This window comes from Rhipicephalus sanguineus, chromosome 5 (assembly GCF_013339695.2).
Source record: "Rhipicephalus sanguineus isolate Rsan-2018 chromosome 5, BIME_Rsan_1.4, whole genome shotgun sequence".
In the NCBI taxonomy this organism is placed as follows: Eukaryota; Metazoa; Arthropoda; class Arachnida; order Ixodida; family Ixodidae; genus Rhipicephalus; species Rhipicephalus sanguineus.
Window position 1 is genome coordinate 106896628 of NC_051180.1, and position 17150 is coordinate 106913777.

Below are 17150 nucleotides of genomic sequence, written 5' to 3' on the forward strand. Positions count from 1 at the left end.
TGCAATATTTGGCTGAGCAGTTCATAGCCGTGTCAGCTTTCCGCAGGATGTGTTTTTTCAACAACCCCAAGGGGTGCTTCGTGGCCCCTCTAAGGTCACTTCTGGATACACCTCGATCGCCCTTTCAAGGACCGTTACCTTGACAAGCTCAGTCTACATGGAGGGGCTTGAACATGCAACTGAAGATTTTCTTCCTTTACACCACTCACGGACACGGGTTTCAGGCACGCAGGATGGACGTGACGCAGCAGTCCTCAGCATGCAAGATAACTTTCTTTTGATATGAGCTTTTATAATGAAAGGGGCGCGGCACCATTTCCATTTCGCTGGGAACAAATTTGACGCAAACAGACCATAGTCGAACACGAAATTAGCATGTGTGTTCGTCGCCATTTTGTGATGGCGATGTCACTACATCTGCCATTGACAGTCAGCTGTTGCTAATGCCGCAAATGTGGTTTCAGTTTCTAACTCGGATCAACTCGTTTTGTGAAACATGCTTTCCTAATAATGTCGTGGTGCCGCGAAATCAGCCTGTGGTATAAAATTCATTAGCATCGCCCGACAAACGGTGAAATATCAAGTTATCCAGGCTTGTGACATTACTGCATGTTACGTCATCCGTGTCACCATGCAACAGTTAGCAGCACAATTTCGTTCTCACGCAGCGGACAGCGCGCTGCCGCCAGGCCTGCAGGTTGCCATGCAAAAAGAGTTGTTTTGTGTTTGGCCATGCTTAGCACTACATTTTAACGTAAAAGTGTTACTTGGCCAGGTTATCGAAAGTGCGCACTTGTCTGGGATCCGCAAGAGCCGAGTGCGGAAAATGCATAGCCTTTCCCACCGCAACTCACGCCGGCGCCAACTGCCGCAGAAACCACTTTCAGCCGCGGAGTAGGAGAGGAAGATACACGCAGAAGATGAGGAACTTCCGACTTAAAGGAAGCGCCCTTGCCCGCCACTTCAGTTGGGCCTTCACAGAAGTTGAAGGAGTAGGGGAGGGAGCTTGAGGAAATAGCATCTTTTCCTTTCACATGTGAAGTGTTGTCGACACCACTTGGGTTGTACCAAATTATGTTAATAAGCACAATTCGGCCTCTGCATTGCCTCATTCTTTATAAGGCAACTAGGGAACACCACTTTGCAGCACCCTTGCAGCACTTCACCAACCTAGCCAAAGGAAGCACTTTCATATTCCTATCTCAAAAGAATGTTTTCAGGAATCCTCAGCAACTTTTTTTCTGTAATTTCACTTCGATGTATCCGAAAAATATTCGAGAAATATTCTAAAAGTACTGACAAAAATTACTTAGTGCAATACAAACACGACACACAAGAAAGGTGCACAAGGCTTGTCCCTTGTGCACCTTTCTTGTGTGTCGTGTTTGTATTGCGCTAAGTAATTTTTGTCAGTACTATGCACAAACTAGGCCCCCAAAGGCCCTATTAATTCTTAAAGTATTCGATTCGATTTGCACTCAAACCTTAATATTTGAATTCGCTTCGCACCCAGATTTTTGTTATTCGCGCAGCTCTAGTTATAAGAATTAAAGTCCCTAAAACTTCGTAAAGTAGCGACACTTTCCTCCTCCGCTCGCATTCCTCCTCGTTCTCCTCTCCTTCGCACTCTCTTTTCGAGCATGGCGCCACCTACCTTGCTCCTGCGTAGCAGACGACGCTTCGCAAAGTGAGCGCGCGCTTGCCAGGCGGCGCGCTTTAGGCATTCGCACTAGCCGTCTAGCTCTTAGTACGCTTTTTTGTTTAATTATATGTTTAGGAGATGTTAGGACACGTGTGTAAAGGACACATGTGATGTTGAACGGTAATGTCCCGCTCTACATGAAGCCTTCTGAAACCTATACATTGTACACGTCGTCCTCGCGAGGCAAATTCGCCGCGCATACCAATGACGCACTGAGGCTGCCAGTACGCACTAGAGGTAGCCGTTCTTTATTCCGAACTTGCTCAGAAATACAGGCTCGAACTGGTCCTCGGAGAAATGGTCCTAGAAAGATTAATTTCAGTTATACTACCCAGTACGCATTGCTGCTCATGAGAGTATTTATCTTAACAGCACTTAAGAATGAACGAAGAGCGAATGCAAGATGGCGCCCCGGCAAGATTTGTCATGTAAAAAAGATATGTGCAGAGAGCAATGACTGTCAGTGCAAGCAGCAGCTCGGAGCTTCATTGAAAGAAGAATGCGCCAGAAGGCGTACATCATTTCCAGTCGATACATTTATACAGCGTTGGCTGTTTCGTTAAGAGATTAGACTCACCAACCATAGTGCACAAATGCGCCTCGTAGACGTACTTGACATACGAACTGTACTCGCTGCTCAATGAACGAGCAAGCGATCGAATAAACTAGCCTGCCACCGTAAACGTTTCCTTCGCGAGAGCTCCACTCGCGGATAATAATATCTGGGGTTTTATGTCTCAATACCACGATATAATTATGAGAGACGCCGTAGGGCAGGGCTCTGGAAATTTTGACCATCTGACGTTCTTTAACGAGCATTGACATCGCATGGCACACTGGCCTCAAGCTATTCGCCTCCATCGAAATGTGACCGCCGCGGTCGATCGCGACCTTCGGGTCAGCAGCCGAGCACTATAACCTCTGCTCCACCACGGCGGAAAGCTACTCGCGGATATAAACCTCCACAAGCAGGGGCGTAGGCAGAAATTTTTTTCGGGGGGGGGCACCTCCTTGATCTGTAGTGGGGACGAGCAGGCAGATGTGGTCGAGTGTCATTTTCTGCTCTGTATGCTATGGCAAAAAAAAAATTTCGGGGGGGGGGGGGGGGGGGGCACAGGCCCGGTGTGCCCTAACGTGGCTACGCCCCTGTCCACAAGAAATGGCACGTAAACCTTCGCGCTAAATATACGTGAGGTTCCTAAACGATGAACGCACCCTGCGACTCGGATGGGCACGCACGCTTTGCCTACCTACCTTCTATCGCAAGTCCACCGGCGGATCCGTCGACGTAAAAGAGCCAGAGAAAGCTATTTGCTCCGGGAAAAAAAAACCGAGCACGCAACAAAACAAACAGAGAGTGCCACTCCTAATTTGAGCTTTTGCACTGCGAATCTCTGAAGTTTCGTAATCCCATTTTCGATCGTCAGTCGACGTGCCTCCGCAATCGGCGTGCCATGCTAGGCGCACAAATTAATACCGCGAACTCAAACCAGTAGGCGGATCACGTCAAGCAGAAAACGTAACCACATATTCTCGAAAAAAAAAAAACACTTAGTACAGACCCGCAGAAGCAGTAATAAAACGTGTGAGGAATAGCAACGTACTGCACGAATATCTGAGACCTGTCTACGGCGTTATAGCACGCAGCTATTTGTGCGAACCTCGACGAGTACTTATAGTGAGAGGATAGCAACATACATCGCACAGTCGCGTCGAAAACGTCGGCCAAAAGTTACTTCCTTCGCAACTCGTTGCGCTTCCCGGAAGGTATCATAAACAGCTTTTTGCCTTCACTTGATTTGTTTCTGCGTCCGAAAGCGCAGCAGAAGCACATGGCAACCAACCGTGGCGTCAGTCTTGTGTGCAAGGTATCTCAGAGCACAACGCACGCGAAATGGAAAGTGCGTATCCATAAAACACGTGCGCTGAGAAACAGTGAGCCCGCGCTACGCGAGCAAAGATGGCAGTTGCGGGCGACTGTAAACAAGCGACCGCTCCGAGCGGTGCCACGTGACGGCAGTTGACCAATGCCGACGCGGCGTCAGGCTCGGAGAGGGCAGAGGAGGGAGAAAAGAGAGGAGGCGCGCTTTCATGCACGTATGTCGCTACTTTACGAAGTTTCAGGGACTTTAATAAGAATACACGGAGGTGACGTGTTGCCACGACACGATATGGGACGCACGATGAGAAGTGTTGCTGCTGACTTTCTGGCATCGCACCTCAACTGCACACGAGATAATAAAACTGAAGGAAAACCATCACCTTTCAAAGCTCAAGGTGTACCATCCGGTTAGCTGCATGCACCACAGTTTGGGAGTTTACTTGTTCGATCGCAGAGGTTGGCTGTTTCTCTGTCATGGCGCTTGTGATGTTGTAGAATGTGATGCTGCACGCATTTTTTCCAGAACTTGAACCAAAACCCACGAACACTGCTGCCCAAGTTCTATGGCCTCTACTGCTACCAGTGTGGCGGCAAGAATGTGCGTGTTGTGCTGATGAACAACCTGCTTCCCTCGGTGGTGCCCATGCACCAGAAGTACGACTTGAAGGGCTCCACCTACAAGCGAAAAGCGAACAAGCATGAGCGCAGCAAACGCTCTCCGACCTTCAAGGACCTTGACTTTCTCGAGCACCATCCTGATGGCATCCTGCTAGAGGCTGACACCTACAACGCTCTCATCAAGACCATCCAAAGGGACTGCCGGGTATGGCTGCGCTCTTTGTTTCACGTTGACGAGTTTGTTTTGAGGGCTGTTCAAGAAAGCCAGCCGTGAACGTCATGAAGTGCCTTGCTTAAGGTTGTGTTTGTTTAGAGCAGCGTGCCTGAACAAAGTATTGCATTTAGGCAATGTGTGAATATTCGAGCACTTCGAATATTGGAACGAATATTACAGTATTTGAATTGGCTTCGACGCGAATTTGAATTTATTTAAAATGTCAAAGTATTCAAAATTAACGAATAGCCGTATGTTAGACAGCATGAAACCCCCTGTAAAGGTGGTTTCACTGCAGCATAGGAGTGCTATGTCATGACAACACCTATTCAGGAAAAATCTGCACTGCCGCAAAGCTTTATTTCAAGGTTAAATGAACATATTACCCTCAAGTTGATCAATCATTTCTAAGTTTAAAAGCTTGTTATACGGGCTTATATGCTCTAAGTATATAGTAAATTTTAAGAGGTAACATATTTTACCAGTTTTCACTTGCATCCTATGGAAATTCAAATCCTACTACTATTCATAGTTACTTCCACTTCACTTTGAACCAGAAAGAATGACATTCGCACATGCCAAATTCTAATTTATAAAAAATAGTGTGCAGGCAAGTTGGGTCATGACAAGTATGCTCATTTTTTAAAAATAATATACGATATATACTATTCAAACTGTTCAATTCAAAATTATTTGACCAAATCACTATTTACTTCGAACCTAAAATTTACTATTCGCACATCCCTAGTGTCAACCAATTGAGTTATTGTCAAACAACCCTCGTGTTTATCCCACAAAGGGTGTTTCTGTGAAGTTCCTAGTGAAAGCAGTGTGCAAAGAATACTGTTATAAGAAATTTAATAAGTATCAGAGTCAAAAGACCTGTGTCACATTGTACCAACCTCATATTAAGTCGGCGCATGTAGCATACAACATAAGGGCATGCCGAGTTTGAGGGCACCGGTTCAATTTCTGGCTGCGGAGGTTGCATTTCAATGCAAAAACATCGTGCACTTATAGTTAGGTGCATATTCAAGAAACCCTGACAGCCAAAATTAATTCGGAGTCCCCCCACTACAACATCCCTCATGAGCATCACGTGGTTCTGCCACATGAAACCAAAGAACTGAACTTTAAAATAAAATAATATAATAATAATATCTGGGGTTTAACGTCCCAAAACCATGATATGATTATGAGAGGCGCCGTAGTGGAGGGCTCCGGAAATTTTGACCACCTGGGGTTCTTTAACGTGCACCCAAATCTAAGTACACGGGCCTCAAGCATTTTCGCCTCCATCGAAAATGCAGCCGCCGCGGCCGGGATTCGATCCCATGACCTTCGGGTCAGCAGTCGAGTGCCATAACCACTAGACCACCGTGACGGGGCAACTTCAAAATAAAAGACAATTTTCTTAGCTTTGATTTCAAACTTTTTTTCTTCTAGAGGGAACAGATCAGAGGCTTTCTATGCATTTAGAGCAGCTTTAATTGGCCCATACTATCTCTCTTGTGTCCATTCAAAAGAAAGAACGGGTGCCTGAAGTTGTTGTGTCATGAGATTAACTTCCGCTTTAGTATTTGTTCCAGATAATTTGACTGAAATGATCGGTGGGGAGAGACTCTGTTGCTTCTAGTTACTCTTGAACCACCCCCATGGCAATTCCTGTGATGCATAGAGATGGGAAAGCTTAGCTGCAATGGTTGCCCTGTCCAGCAACCTTGAGCAGACCACGTTTGTACGAGCAAATGAATAGCATAAGGCTCTGTTCCCATAAATAGCATTTGTTATCACAGTATGTGCAGTGACCACTTACAAATGAGAATCATCAATTCATTGTACATTTGGATTCATAACTTGAAATAGGAGTAAGTTTGCAATCATGCTGCACCTCCCAAGGTCACAAATTGTAGGCTTTGTAGGTCTGCACATGCTAATCAAGTACATAGCGCTTTGGTTCATCCATTCTTTTACGTTGATCTAAATCACCTCAGTATGGATGGGGTTGCGAAGCCATTCTTGCTATCAATGCATTTCCCACAGATGCATAATTGTAGCCGTTCCTGCTGTTTTGGTGTTTGAGTTGCTCACCTCTGTGATTTCACAGAGGTAAGTTACTTTACTTACTTAACTTACTCATCTTAGTTGCTTACTCACCTCTGTTAGTTCCAGTTAATGTCACCTCTGTGATAGATTTTTGCTGTGATAAAATAAGTGAACCGGCTGGCTTAAGTGCACACATCACATGATGTTATGGGCTGCCTCGTGCCATGTGTAAAATTGAGGCTGTGTTCTTCATCAAATGTGCAGGTCTTGGAGAGCTTCAAAATAATGGACTACAGCCTTCTCGTAGGCATTCACAACATCGACCAGGCGGCGAGAGAACGAACAGTGAGTTCCTTCCATGTTTGTGATTGTGAAGGTCAAGCTTGCCCTCGTTAAATTTATGAAGTGTGAAACAGGATGTGCTAGCATAAGGGAACTTCCATGAGCTGCAGCCTGAGTCTTTCTTTCTCGACCATCGTTTACTGCCTTGTGCACTTAGTCATTGTTGAATCACGCCATGTACTGTTAATGTTTCCTATGATGTGGACCGCATGAGTAGTACTTTCTCTGTGTTTCTCTATGTCAAATTCATGACCCAAAACCTAAATAGTTAAAAAAATACTATGCGCATTCCTCAATTGAAGTTACACAACAAATTTTAAATAAATTGCAATAAAATGGAGTGTCCACTGTAGCGCTAGCATTTTGCAAATTAATGCAGACGTTATTTTGTATTTAGTTTCTTTTTGCATAGATGAAGTTGTACAGATTATATGGGGGTGCGTTTTGCATTATCGTACAAAAAGAAAAATGCTGTCACATTTGGTATCAGTGTTTGTTAATATGCTGAGCGTCAATACAGATGCAAACAGTGGTGAACGTGTTGGCTTTTTATAACATTGGTGCAGTCAGTATTCGCTGGACTGTGTTGCGCAAGATTTCGTAGGCATATGTTAAAATGCATGAATTGATTCACATTGCAAGAAATTGTGGGCAGTATCTGGCAGTTAGCACGTACGCAGACCTCACAGACTCACTCTTCACAGAGAAATATCAATAGTTTCTAGTGCTGTGCTTTCTTTAACGTTGATTGGTTTCAATGCTTCGTACATTCGCATTCAACTATACCTGCCAACTCTTCCGAATTTTCCGTAAAATGTACGAATTTCGACCTCGCTTACGGTTTTACGAATGTTAGCTGAAATTTTACGGAAACCATATCATTTCCGGTAAAAAAATTAAAAGTTCATTAAAACAGCGTGGCCTTCGTGATCAGCTACTGCGCATTGCCGTAGCTAGTCGCAGAGGCCCCGAAAATGGCGCTGTATTATCATCATCAGCAGCAGCTGCTTCAACATTTAGCGACTTCTGTAGTCTTCTCGGGGGGTGGCTACGAATCCATACCGCCTTGACGCGTACGCAAAGTGCGAACATGTGGCAGTGGGCTTTGTTCGCGGGTCGGCGGTGAGGACTACACTGTTCGTGTCGCTTTTCGTATGACCGGCTGCCGCGTCCGACGCAGTAGTACTGCTATCTTTAAGCCCAGGTGCGACGTGCAGTGGGCGCGTTTGGGAGCTGTTCGAAGTGTTGACGGATCGCTCAGGTTCCACAGAATTTTATTGGTTATGCTGGGCATTCTCTTCATTCCCCACCGTAATGCGGAATGCGAGAGAATATTCAGCACTGTCAACAAAACTCGAACGGAGTTTCGCTCATCTTGTCTGTGAAGAAACTCTCGAGAGCCTGCTGATGGTAAAAGGGAACCAGAGTGGAACTTGCTTTGAGCAAAGCTACACGGAGAACTTTCTGAAGCGGGCAAAGTCCGCAACAGCAAAGTCACTGCAAAAATAAATTGTTGCCCAATTGAGTTGTTGCTGATTACTCTCTGACCGATTTTACTTATGGTTGCAAAAACATGATTAAGCTTGTCGCCAGAGGCAAAACCCTCCGAACTTGAAAACAAAAAAAGTCACAGTTTCACCGCAAGGGTGACGCAATGAATGCGATAGCAACACATTGTAGTGTTACACGAAGTGAGGCTGGCAGCTAACTGTTTTGTAACCGATCTCGCGTAACTACAAAATGCTGTTGTAAGAGAATACGGCCGCTCCAGGGAGCGGTGCTCTCCGCATAGTCACTTCGCGTTGAGAGCGCTGCACGTAGAAGGGTTTACGAGCCGCCCGCTGTGATAGCTTTCGAGATAGCGCGCGCCAGCGATCGCGACCGCGCCCTTACATTCAAAGTTCAGTGTTGCTACTCGCGCGACACCCCCCCCCCCCCCTCCCCGCGTCTTTTAAGGCTCAATAAAGAAGGGCGGCGCATTTCCTGTCTGCTTCGACGGCAGGCCTCCCGAGCGGGGTGATGTTATCGCATGCACCCTCCGATCGACGGAAATGGGCCGGCTCGTTTGAACTCTGCTTTGGCCGCGTTCGTCGCCCCTGCTCTCGCGCGCTTTTACCCCGCGGTAGAACATACAATGCGCGGGGGGATCTTATCAATTTGGACTTCGTACCGGAAGGACATGACGGCGACGCCAAAAACCCGTCGAGACTGTCCATATAATTGCTGTCGCAATACAAAGTGGGTTGGCTACACCCCCCCCCCCCCCGCCGCATGAAAGTTTTACTAATTTCTATGTCGCCAGGTTGGCAGGTATGGTTCAACTATAGTTGTGTATTGTGAGCAATTTCCGTTGACTTGATTACACATTGCGAGATGTCATCTTTGGTGGTCAAGCAAGCAATCCTCACAGGCTCACTCTTTTGCAAAACACAGTCACGGTGCACACTGCTGTGTTTTGTGTGATGTCAAGGGGTGTGGCACTTCGTTTATACATATGTGTTCAAGTGTAGTTGTACATTCAGATTGTTTGTGCATTACCTTGATGAGCATCTTGCATGTAGGAGCAGCAGTCTCAGGGTGCAAAGGATGAAGTGAAACTTAATTCAGCTGGCTCGGAAGAAGACTCCAGCTTCAAACCAACAGGTGAGGCCTTTTCCAAGTGCTTCCAGCTAATTCTCAATGAGGCAGATGAAAAGGAACGGGGATTTTTTTTATATTGTTACAAGCCATGGCGTGATTAACCCATCTCGAGGATAATTTCAAGGTTAATGACACAACTCCTTTGACTAGCCCAAACTTTGATGTTACGTAGTAAACTCCTGGGTAACTGAGTTTAGTATGTTTCTTTTTAAATATGGTGCACACTTGGTAATTTCTAGCTTTCACGTGTAATTTGTAGACTAACTTGGCATCACATTTGCTTTGGTAACTGTGTAGCTGCTGCTTGAACTTCACTAGCACCGTTTATTACTGTTAGAAATGAAGATAAAATGTACTAACATAAACAAAGAAACTTTTATAAATAACAACCTTAATTTTTCTTTGTCAGCCATCGTTTATTGTCCTTTGCATACCTTCATCACTGTAGAACCGTAGCTAGATCTAGGCACTGCTTGTAATGTTTCCTTCCATGTTGACTTAAATTTAAATGCATGAGTCTTATTGCCCTGCTCTATGTGAATAAAGTGATGCTTATGTGAAACATTGGACGAGTCTAGGCAGTTAGAATACTCTTTACAAACTTTATTTGCATTACCTTGGGGGAAGAAAAATGATTATAATAGTGATAATCAGTGGAAGGGATGAAGGAGGAATTTTTCCAAGTTTTGTGGCCTGAGCCAGAGGCTGGGATGTCAGTGTGGAAGTGAGGATTACACCATACAGTAGGGCTGTTCTTACATTTTTTTTATGCACTACAGTAGGTGGGCCAGGTGTCTAGCCCCCGAGTGCATCACCGCTGCCAAAAACAGTTATCATCTAGGGTTTGTTTTTCGCTTAAAGCAGTGGTCGGTAGAAGAAACAATATCTTAATCTTTGGTGATGGGTGACAACCAGTGTCAAATCTGTTGCCAATTTAGCTCTGTGCCCAAATCTGACCACTGCTGCATTTTACACGAGATGGCTTGCTCTAATCATGCTTTTTGCGATCTGGACGCTGTGAAAAACAGCCTGTAATCTTGTGGGAAATGATGTGATAAGGAATAAAGCATTATCTACAGTGCAGTTTGCAATAATCAATCAGTGGCGACTTTTGCTCTTGGGTGATGTTGAGCAACTTGCATGGTTAACCCGAAAACTTTTTTTTTAGTAGGCAGGGTGTAACGGCGGGGGTCGCGCCATTGCAGAAAACACACTGGTGATGTGTCATTCCTTAAAGGAGTACTGACACGAATTTTAAAAATTTTCGGATTGTCACTGAGTAAAAACACTGGTGTAGAGAACCCTAAAAAAAAAAAGCATTGTGGTGTCTGTGAATGCATCGAATATATTGTCAATACCGTTACCTTAAAAAAAAACACTTTCGGTTTCGAAATCGAGGGGGCGGCTTCTCGGTGATGTGTAATTCTTTCTTTCTTTCTTTCTTTATTTGTTTCTTTCTGTGCAAGTACAGAAAATGGAGCGAAGGCAAAAGGCTTAAAAGCCTGACAAAGGGCCTTTGCTCCAGGTGCAGTGAGGCACGCAGGCCGTCATAAGCACTTTGCAGGATACAAATAATAGGAATGAAAGAAAAAATAAAAAAGGTACATGTGCAAAATAATGTAGCAAATACAGCAATAATAAAGCATGATTTCTAGTATGGAAATGTATACACTACAATCGTGATGTTCAACATACCAATTTGACATTAGTTGCGAGTGCTCATCGCAATTACATAAGGCATACAGAAACGACAAATAATAAAAAATACACAGGGATGCTCGGGGAAAAAGTACACAAATATACGATTAGGAATTGTCGTACGGTGTAGTATTTGTACCAGAAAAAAACAAACAAAAAAACGTGAGATACAATATGGGCAAACAGGAAACAAAAACAGTAGTCAAGAAAATTCAATGTTGTTTTCAATCAGTACTATCCTGATCATTTGCTTAGAAACTGTGCAATTTATATCTAGAAGGCTGTCGATTTTGTTTAAAAAGGTGGGTACCTGGAAAGATGTGTGTTGCCGTCCGTAGATCGTTCGAGTCTTTGGAGTCCTTCTAGCATAAGTACGAAAATCATACAGAGAACCACGAGGATCCTGTGAATGATAGAGTCTATTGCGTTTTATGTACTGAAATAACTTAAAATAGAAAATCTGGCTGGCTTTGAGCATACTAAATTTCGAAAATAGCGGTTCTGTCCGCAAGTCACGTATAGGGCCACGAAAATCCTCAAAGATTCTCAGGACCCTCTTTTGCAAAATAACCAATTTAGAATAGTTCGTTAGTGTTGTAGTCCCCCACACAAGCGCGCAATAAGAAAGTCGTGAGTAGAAGAGAGTGTAATAAAGTGAATTTTTTAGCCACAGTGGTATGAGAGAACTTAACCTGTATAAGCATCCAATACTTTTACTAAGTTCTGACATTAACTTCGCTATATGCTCATTCCAAGATAAGTCCTCTTGAAACCAGACACCTAGGAACTTCTGACTCTTAACTTGTTCTAATATATGGCCCTGGTATCTAATAGTCATATTAAAATTTCTTGGCTTATTCACGGGGGCAAACAGCATGTACTTGGTCTTATTTGCGTTTAAGCACAACTTATTGAGTTTCAACCATGACGAGAGCTGGTTCAAAAAAAGGTTCACGTTCCCTTCTAGGTCGACAAGTGAAGAACCCTCAAAAAAGATGTTGGTATCGTCCGCATACATTACTAGTTTGGGGCAATCTGGAATGTGGCAGAGATCATTAATATAAATTATAAATAGGAGGGGACCCAGAATGGATCCCTGCGGCACTCCTTTCTTCACCACGACGTATTCTGATGGCTTGTTATTTATGCTCACAAATTGGTATCGATTTGTTAAATAGCTTTTCAATAGGTCATGTGCAATTCCTCGTATACCACATGAGCTTAATTTATGTAAGAGGACGTCATGACATACGGTATCAAACGCTTTACGCAGATCTATGAATAGCCCAACTGTGTATAATTTTTCTCAAAAGTATCTATTATGTGATCTTTTATTTGAATTAATGCAAGCTCTGCAGACTTGTTTTTTTGGAAGCCAAATTGTGCATCATTTATAATATTGTATTTATCAAAGAAATCCTGGAGCCGCTTGTTCATTGCACTTTCATATACTTTCGACAAAACAGGTAGCACTGATATGGGACGATAGTTGGTCATGTGTTTCGGATTGCCGCCTTTAAAGATAGGACATACGCGAGCAATTTTCAGTTTGTCTGGGAAAATGCCCGTGGTAAAAGAAAGGTTGATAATATACGCTAGGGGAGCGGATAACACATCGGCTACGTATTTTATCGGCACAGGTTTTATTTCGTCGTACCCTGCTGCACATTTATTTTTTATTTTCCTAATACTTTTTTCAATTTCGGTGCATGTGACAGGGGTTAACAGAATTGTATTGGGAATGCTGCAATTGTTTAACAACAGATGTAGATCCTCACCATCTGTGTCATCTTGGGTGTCACAGCTAGTTATGAAATACTTGTTGAATGCCGTTGCTGCATCAACATTATTAAGGACTCCCGCTTCTGTCTCTATGATGGTTATATTGCTATGAGCTTTGTGGCCCAGCAGGTCTCTGACCTCATCCCAAATTTTCCTTGGGTCATTGCTTATTCTGCTGAAAACATCTGCGTAATAGTTCATTTTGGCCTGTTTCAATTCATAATTAAGTTGATTTCTGTATTTCTTGTATTCCTTTAGCGTATTCATGTCGCGGGACTCGACAAATGCATGGAACATGCGGTGTTTCTTCTTTATTTTTTTATGCAAGGCATTGGAAATCCATGGTTTTCTTATTTTTTTGCTCTGGTGTTTTTTCATAACCTTCGGAAACGCAATATCGTAGCATTTTTTCAGTTTTCCAAATAATATCTCATACGCAATGTTTGGGTCTGCTTCCTGAAGCACACGCTCCCAGTCTTCTATAATTCATTGACGAAATAACTCCAACGTATGATCGTTGATTTTACGAAATACTACATTTTCAGTCTTATTAGCTTGATAGTGATCACGTGATATAGGAAAGGCTAAAAAAATTGGCAGATGGTCGCTTATTTCTAAAGAAAGTGTTCCAGCGACACACGATAATGTGCATACGTTCGTGATACAGACGTCAAGCAGAGTTGCCGTTTCAGCCGTCAGTCGCGTGGCTTTTGTGATGACGTTTTCACAAGCAAAATAATTCATAACCTCTGTTAGCTGTCTAGCTGAGGCATCCAATGAAAGCATATCGACGTTGACGTCACCCATAACCGCAAAAGCTAAACCAGAATGACAGGAATAATTCAGTATATTTTCAATCGACTCCAGAAATGCTGGCTTGCTACCTGAGGGTGGCCTGTAGACCACGGTTATAAGCGCCCTAGGCAGGCGTATCATTAAGCATTCAATATTTTCGTTTACACTGGAAAATTGAGGAATAAGTTCATGGTTAAATATTTCCTTGACGTAAATGGCCACACCACCTCCTCGTTCTTCAGTACGCACTAGGCCATTGTAAGTGTAACCTTGAAAATAAGGAGGATCTTCGCCAGTCGTTAGCCAGGTTTCCGAAAACATAAGTACATCAAAAGCAAAGGAAAGCCGAGAGAAATAGTCAACCAGCTGTTCTTTTTTATTCCGTATGCTGCGTACGTTCACATGAAACAATGTTAATCGTCTATGTGCGTCATGCAGCAGTGAATTGAAAGAGTCAAGCTCATAATAGCACGCTTTTGCCATTTTGGTAGCGTTCCGACAATGTAATAACCACCAATACAACTGTCACTGATCTAGTCAGCCTCTGCGGTCATTTTACTTAGATCACTAGTAGTGGCTATACTGAGCACCGGCGAACTTTCGTTTCGACGAGTGAATACCTTCCCATTTGCTGTCCAAACGAACTTCCACTGCATCTCCCTTTTGCGTTGTATTGCGGCCCCAAGCAGTTGTTTGCCATTCCTTGTCAAGTGTTCATTAACGTACACTGGGGATGACACTCGACTGCCCAGTACCCCACTGTCAATTTTAGCTTTCTTTGCTTTGCTTAGCAAGGCATTCCGTTTAGTTCTTCGTACAAAGCGAACAACTATGTTGCTTACATCATGCCGAGCAGTGGGCACTCTATGGCATGTGTCAACATCATCCTCAGAAATTTCTTCATGCACAATGGCTCCAATTTTCTTGACAGCCTCAAATGGTTCTATATCAGTAGGAACGCCCTTGATTTCCAAGTTATTGGAACGCTGGTACTGCTCGACCTCCTCGACCCTGCTCCGCAATTTGGCATTTTCAGCTTTTAGCTCCTCGTTTTCTTTCAGTATTTGACTAAGGCCCTCTTTGAGGTCCTTCACTTCATTCAAACTGTCCTTAATCTCTCGGAGCTCTTTTCTTAGTTCGCGACGCAGGTCATCGATGGCCTTAGCAGTGTCACGCGAGTCCTTCGTCATTATCGGGTGGGAACAAGATACATGCAATGCACTCAGACAGAGCTATAATCAGTAAAAACAAAACAAAGAACTATGTCCGGCAGCAATGCACAAATGTAAGGAAAATAGCGGCCTCAATATTGCCGAGAACGTTTATCTCACCTGCAAAAAGGTGTATCTTTTAGTGTGTGGTTTCAACGTGCACTGCTGCCGGACTGCAGAAGAAGCGATGTTTCCGCAGGCTTTATATATCAGCGGGACACGTTGCCCTCTGGTGACGACAATCTTGCAATCTTGATCACGCAGTGGGCGATAGTTGTCCACCGGGTCGTCGATTTCCTTGCTTGCTGCGATGTCACAGAGTAGCGCAGATGCTCGCAAGAAGTGTCTGCAAAAAGGTGTATCTTTTAGTGTGTGGTTCCAACGTGACTGCTGCCGGATTGCAGTGTAACGTCACGGGGAGACAGCAAGTCGCAACGTACTAGTGGCAGATTCGTCATCTGCTCGGGGTGCACATAAACAACCATGAGTAAATTATTGTCCAGTGATCATGACAGGGATTTCTACGTTTAGGCTGCATTCAGGACGCAGAGTTCACAAACTCAGCAGAACTATGTTGACTCGTCGGGATAATGTCCATTGCGGTGGGGCTGGCTTGCTGATGGTCAGCAACGAAAACATTAAAATCAAAGTAAAACATTTGATATGTGTTGTCTGACTCCGGCGTGTGGAGAGCGTTGACACTGCATGCCAAGGAAATGAAAAACGTCGCTTTTACGATGTCTCAAAATCGTGTCACTGCACCTTTAAGAACATTTGTGTGCATTCAGCACTTGACTGGAAATACTAGTAGCATGCTGTTCACTGCTGCAAGCATGCATTGCTGCAACAAAATACACTGGCTTTACACTATGTAGACGGGATTGACCCAAAAATATGCCCGTTTTAACTAATGGTCTGCTATATCCAGGTTCATTAAAACTGAAACTGGTCACATATAGGCAGCCCAAACTAACTTCGAAAAATAATAAATTGGCTAGAGGAACGTTGAGTCACAGACATCTCGAGAAACACATCCTAGCAAGGGCATGCTTGAGCCTGGGGTTGATCAAAACTTACTTTAACTGTGGTTGCAGGATCTGGGCTGACGCGGAGTAAGTCCGTAAACCGGCAACGGCTGGCGAACTTCTCCACTGCCATGGAATCAATCCAGGCTGATGTAGAGCCCATTGATCATGACGAGGATGTTCCGTAAGTCCACTTTCCTATTTCAGTTTTTAAATTTGCGACCCATGCAAACACTTATTGACATGGGAGCCCTGCATCACCAAGGACTTAAAACCATTTGATGATAGTCTTTTTTGGATATGTATCTCTTGTAGCTACAGTTTTTCTTGTGGGTGTTGGGAGGTCATTTTTACTACAAGGCTTTGTTCAAGGCTATACCCACCGTTAGTCTGAAAACATACTAACCTGTCGTGACTACTCTAATATTAATGCATAGTTTACACAGTTGGTTTAAGTGTGAGTTACTAGCCTATTTTCTCTTTACTTCTTTACAGAACCGGTGGCATCCCAGCGAGGAACTCCAAAGGAGAGCGACTACTCTTGTTCATTGGAGTCATCGACATTTTGCAAAGCTACCGGCTCAAGAAAAAGCTTGAGCACACCTGGAAGTCCATGTTTCATGACGGGGTGAGAACCACTCCCTTGCGGAGGCACTGTCAATAATTCTTGGGCCCCTACGTTCTGATTTTAGTAATTTCCAGATGGTGTCACAGTCTATAGCATTTCTCGCACTTCGCCACGCAGGAAATGAAAGCTTGATCGTTCACTGTGTCATTAATTTACTTATTCACCAAAGTGTGGTATGCTCTGACTGTATGCTAAAGCATTGTCCTTCTATATATCAACTACAGCTGCACAGAGAGGTAGAGGGCGTACTGGGGACCGATTGGAGTGTGTCAACATAAAAAACTGTGTTTTGCGGCACTCAAGATCAGGGTGGCTAGCGGTGCATCAAACTTCAGCCTTTGTCTCTGGCTTTTCCCCAAGGCAGTTCATGAAAGTGGGAGATATCATTCTGAATAAGCATTGTGTGGTCTCGTATTTGGAATTTGTAGATGTTATTCTCTTTTCTATATGCATGCAACTTTGATAGGACCAGTGAGGCAGTTCAGAATTATTCATCAGCTCAAGAGGTTTCGAGTTACTGGGATTTAACTACATTTGTCTGCTATTTTGATCCAGTAAAGTCGCACA

The 17150-nt window shown here is 43.9% G+C and overlaps 1 protein-coding gene across 10 annotated transcripts in view; it reads left to right on the plus strand.

Annotated features, from left to right (window-relative positions):
• The window catches only part of LOC119394093 (phosphatidylinositol 4-phosphate 5-kinase type-1 alpha), a 96945-nt gene that overhangs the window by 24402 nt on the left and 55393 nt on the right, over positions 1-17150 (plus strand). For 9 of the 10 annotated variants that reach the window (XR_005184053.2, XM_037661334.2, XM_037661340.2 and 6 more), the window contains exons 7-11: positions 4108-4407; positions 6727-6807; positions 9366-9447; positions 16025-16139; positions 16451-16583. Coding sequence is in view for 9 of the 10 variants with exons in the window: in XM_037661334.2 (XP_037517262.1) it covers positions 4108-4407; positions 6727-6807; positions 9366-9447; positions 16025-16139; positions 16451-16583 (711 nt within the window). In the remaining variant the exon portion in view is untranslated. The remainder of the gene's footprint in view (positions 1-4107; positions 4408-6726; positions 6808-9365; positions 9448-16024; positions 16140-16450; positions 16584-17150) is intronic. The other variant, XM_037661328.2, reaches the window with a different exon arrangement.